General features: G+C 32.0%; 1 protein-coding gene across 1 annotated transcript in view; it reads left to right on the forward strand.

The window, feature by feature from the left end:
- LOC107675999 (cornifelin homolog B-like) overlaps positions 1-968 on the forward strand; it is a 2,224-nt gene extending 1,256 nt beyond the window's left edge. Inside the window, exon 3 of the mRNA XM_016470513.1 lies at positions 218-968. Coding sequence (XP_016325999.1) covers positions 218-340 — 123 coding nt within the window. The 3' untranslated portion in view covers positions 341-968. The remainder of the gene's footprint in view (positions 1-217) is intronic.
- Positions 969-4,839: the final 3,871 nt, after the last annotated feature.

Genomic DNA, 4,839 nt, shown 5'->3' on the forward strand with positions numbered 1-4,839 from the left:
TGTAATTTATTCTTTTTTTTTTTTCTGTGTGTGTGAGAGAGTAAACGAGTACGTAGTTGGGAATATATTTGCAACAAAAATTAAAAAAAAAAAAAAAAAAAAAAAAAAAAAATCACGTTATTTTTATTTGAATTGTAGCAATTTGTCAGAAATGTAACTACAAAATTAGTTTCATACTGATGTAGTATAGCCAATATATTTTTGTGTTGATTTGCAGGGTGACATGTGTCATGACTGCTTGGTGGCCACATTCTGCAGAGCTTGTGTTTGGTGTCAGATGTCACGAGAGATGAAGGCACGAAATCTACAAATCACTCTTATTGGTGCCAGGAATTTGTAATGTGTTTTGAAGCAGCTATGCTGGTGTGTAAATGATAAGAATCCTGACACACTGAAAGGCAGATATGTTTATTAATAGATCTCACTAACTGAATCACTTTTATATTGCATACTGTAAGATGCTTATTATAATAATTATGATTTTCTGTCCGTTCCTGATGTAATTTGTGATGAAACGCAAGGATATTTAAGTTCTTTTTCTACTAAATGCAATGTCCGTTTTGTTGTGTATATTTAATGTCTGTTACTCAGTTTCTAATCGGCATCATCAATATCATGAAAAGTGTGATCAACTAAATTAGTGTTCGACATAGTTGGATAGATGTGATAGTGTTGTATATTTGTGACAATATTGAATGTACTCTATCATTGGTAACAACATACAACGTTTAAAACGTTTCTGTTTTTGTCTTTATAAAGCTTATTAAAACAATACAGAAATGCATAAAATGGCTTGGGGGAAAAACACTTTTTGTCACCAGGATTGAATTTAATTTAAGCAATATGTAAAGTAAAAAGAAAAGTATGACGTGTATTGCTTCGCATGTTTGCTTTTTTGTGTTTGCCTTTATTTTAAGACTGAATATCTTTCAGTTGTTACACAATACATTATTGATCATTTTCTTTGACACTTTCCTGTTTCATGTCTCTGGAAAGGTGGTTTGTGTCTGTTATTTGCATAACGATATGTTTGTAAAATTCCTGTAGTCTACATTTTCCTGTTTTCACGTGACTTTGTTGATGCACTAAATTACTTCTTATTACTCCCATTACATTCTTATTAGTAGTAGTATAGGATATAACTTTTATTTTAAATGTTTGATAAATAACGCAGAACATTATAGACATATTAGGAGTTATGAACATGACCTTTCAATTTTCTTTCAATATTGATATTATTTTTAATCTTTTTGGGTGTTGGCATTGTCACATACAGCAGCTACAATGCATGTGTGTTTTGTGTCCCCCTGCTGACATATTCTACAGATTAAAAACAAACAAAAAAAAAACAGCAACACCTCTGTCAAGTTGACAGCATACCTGCACAACAACATACTTGCACAAAAATGGCATCAAGGTATCCAGCACAAAAAAATTCTTAACCTCTTCTCTAGAGCTGTGTGAGTTTATTTTGTAATCAGTTTGAAAGCCTAGTAAAAAAAAGTAAGAAAGTAGCCTCATAGATAAGTTTAAAATAAGAAATAAAGTCAGATTTTGAGATAATTCTTAAGCTATAAAGTTGCAATTACAGGCCAGAATAAAAAGTTACACAAAACACTTTTTAAAAAAGAGTCGTAATTAGAAACATTGTCGCAGTTGTGACATATAAAGTCGCAATTAACCTAAAGAGTACTGGTGAAACGTCTATTATAGGCCATAATGACATGTTTGCCCCATATATTTTTAATTAAATCATCAGTGGGTGTTAAATGCAGAGCCTAACCAACCAAACCTTGATCCCACGACTGTAAAGACGCCTTCATTTAAACAACAGGCCGGGTAGCTCCGCCCACACTGACATATCATTGGACAGAAGTGCCGCTGCTTATGTATATTAATCATCGTGGACGAATAGGGCGTGCACTGTACTGACTGTGTTTTTGTGACCGTGCCAGTGTAAACTGTCAAATTGCTTGTCGATGGAATCTAGTATCGTTTCATAAGAAGTAACCAAATGTGTTCTTAAAAAGAGAATAGTTGAAACGTAAATCTTACTTTGAATTCACTATGAGAGACAGGTAAACAAATTAGTGCATTTTTGTAATTGCCAAAATTAAATGAACCCTCTGGTATTGTTCGGTCATTTTAGACCGAAAAAAATTATGTTTTGAGTTTTTAAAAATCGCTACACCATCCGAAACTCGGATAAAAATAAAAATAAATAAATAAAATAAAATAAACAAATTAATTAATTAATTAATTAATAAAATCCATGGACTCGATTCTAAAAAGCTAAATGTTCGTACACTAAATGTGTCACACTTGAGTTGCTCGCGGTTAAAAATGACTGCCGTTGGAAATAAATGGGAAATAGCCTACGCAAAATTGTAATCTCTTTACTTTTAATCTCTTACTTAATCTATATTCAAAGTCAGAATACATAAATATCATGTACTTTTACTGTGCTTATTTCACATTTTTATCAGCATTCTCAACTTATCAGCATTCATTCTCCTTCACTTTTATTGTATAGAAAACAGCTGCCCTATATCGCCAATGAAGATGGGTCTTGAACGTCATTTATGACTAAACTAGGCCACTTCATCTACTACTGGCTAAATGGCAGCTCTACCTTCATGTTTAAATCTGCTGGATAGCCTACAACTCTTCTGGTGTATCGTAACCTATCCCAGTCTTCAAGCAGAAAGAGATTGATGCCGAGTTTTATTAAATAAAATAAATCCAACAATCTGACCTGTGATGCAGTCTTTTGTGACGCACACCATGTTCATTCAATTAGGCCTGAGGAGAACTGGTCGCCTGACTTAGCCTGGTTTCTCCCGAGGTTTTCTTTCCTCCATTTCTGTCACCTGATGGGGTCTGGGTTCCCTAGGTGCCACTGTCACCTAGATATTATTATTATTATTATTTATATTATTCATATTATCGATTTGATGGCACTGACACTATCAGATGAGAAGAAAACTTGAATTGGATTAAGCTGAATAAAGACTAATGAACTGCTTTATAGCTGCTTTATAGCTGAATTGAATATGATCATAATGGACAAATTCTGCAACATCAACAATGTTGTCAGAAGTCAACAGTGGGTCAAAGTCACCTACATGTTGGATGGCCTGAGTGTGAGTAAAATTTTCATTTTTGGATTTCTTCACTTTAAGATTCCTGTCTTTATGAGCATCATTTAACAGAGAAACAGCAGTTTATCTGTTGTTTATGATGCTCCAACTCATTCACTTTTCCTTAATAATTTTAGTACCATTTACTGTTTCTCTTGTAAGAATACAAAGAGCGAGGGGAGGAGACATTTCAGTCACATCCATTCACGTTGAATCAGACAACACAACCCCCTTTTTCCCTTTACTCACTTTACTGGACATGTTTTCAGGTTTAGCAGCATATTTTCTATGCTTCAGTTTTTTTTTTCCAGTAAAGAAATCTTGCATATATAAATACGTCCACTTTTTACTTTCTTTTGACAGAAAAAGGATCAGCTGCACTAAAACGAGTAAGTAAGCCATTTCTTATTGTTTCACTCTTTTTTCAGCAGTTAAACCAAATGTATAATTTACATTCTGTTTTTTTTTTTTTTTAATTTGACAAAGGTTGGAAAAACAGGTGAGAACTTTTAGATTTTTTTAATTTATTTATTATTTATTTTTTTAGAATTTTAAAGTTTCCTCTTTTGAAATGTTTGTCTACTACTCGGATGCTAAATTGTCTATTTATTATATTTGTGTACACTATTAATTAGTTAATGCTCTTTTTGTAAATTACTTTGCAAACCTGAACACAAAACTATTTATATGATTGTGTGCACCCTGAACATGAATTATGGGTGAAATGTGAAAACCATATATTAGTCACAACAGACTCATCTGTAAATCATCTGTAAGTACAATGGATATGAAATAAATTATTTTAATTTAGGAATGTACACAGAGTGTGTATACAATTAAATTTTCTTTGTAATTCTGTAGCATTGTACAATGCTGGATTTTATATTCTTTTGAATTTAAAAAATCTAATAATTAAACATTATTCTGATCACTACAACAAATGATTGATAGAACGATATTCATTCATTTGGAAATTTGACAATAGATAAATAGATTACAGTTATTTATTTTGTGGTTATTATCTTTGTTGTACATTCATATACATTCACTGTCCTCACACGCCTTAAAAAAACGTTGTAGTTATACATCAGAGTAAAGGTCTTATTTTTTATAGTTATTTTTGAACTATGAAAAACTTAAAGTGTGCATAAAATATTTGGGTCAGCTAGTGGAAACTGTTTTAAACACGTTGCTAACAAAGATTTCTGGATCTAAGTTGACTTTAGTTTCCAAAGTTGAATTACTTTCAACCTTCATAAAACATACATCAACAGTATTTCCTCAAATGTTGTCCAACTCTGAACTTGCCAAACAGGGTTGTTAGAACTGTTTAGAACAGTTTCATTCTATGCAATGTATGCATGCATGCTTTTGAATTTGCATACAACTAGAATTCCTTGCATTACTAAACTCAATTCAATAGACGGTCCATAATTCATTAGATTATACAAAATGTAACAACATTCTTTAAATTCCTTTAGCTTTCTTAAGTAAACTCAATCATTTTAGTTGGGTCTTCACCAAAAATGGCTTGTAATACGATATCTTGTTTTTCTTTTTCTTAAGTGTGATCATCAGTGCAGAAGTTCAGTTTACAGTGCCGGTTTTCAGTAACCATTTACTTAGCTTTGAGTATTTTAATCAGAGAGTAGTTTAAAATAACATATATCACTAGGATCAGGGAAACCTTAATAGATAA

This window comes from Sinocyclocheilus anshuiensis, unplaced genomic scaffold, assembly GCF_001515605.1.
Source record: "Sinocyclocheilus anshuiensis isolate Anshui unplaced genomic scaffold, SAMN03320099.WGS_v1.1 scaffold2012, whole genome shotgun sequence".
NCBI lineage: Eukaryota > Metazoa > Chordata > Actinopteri > Cypriniformes > Cyprinidae > Sinocyclocheilus > Sinocyclocheilus anshuiensis.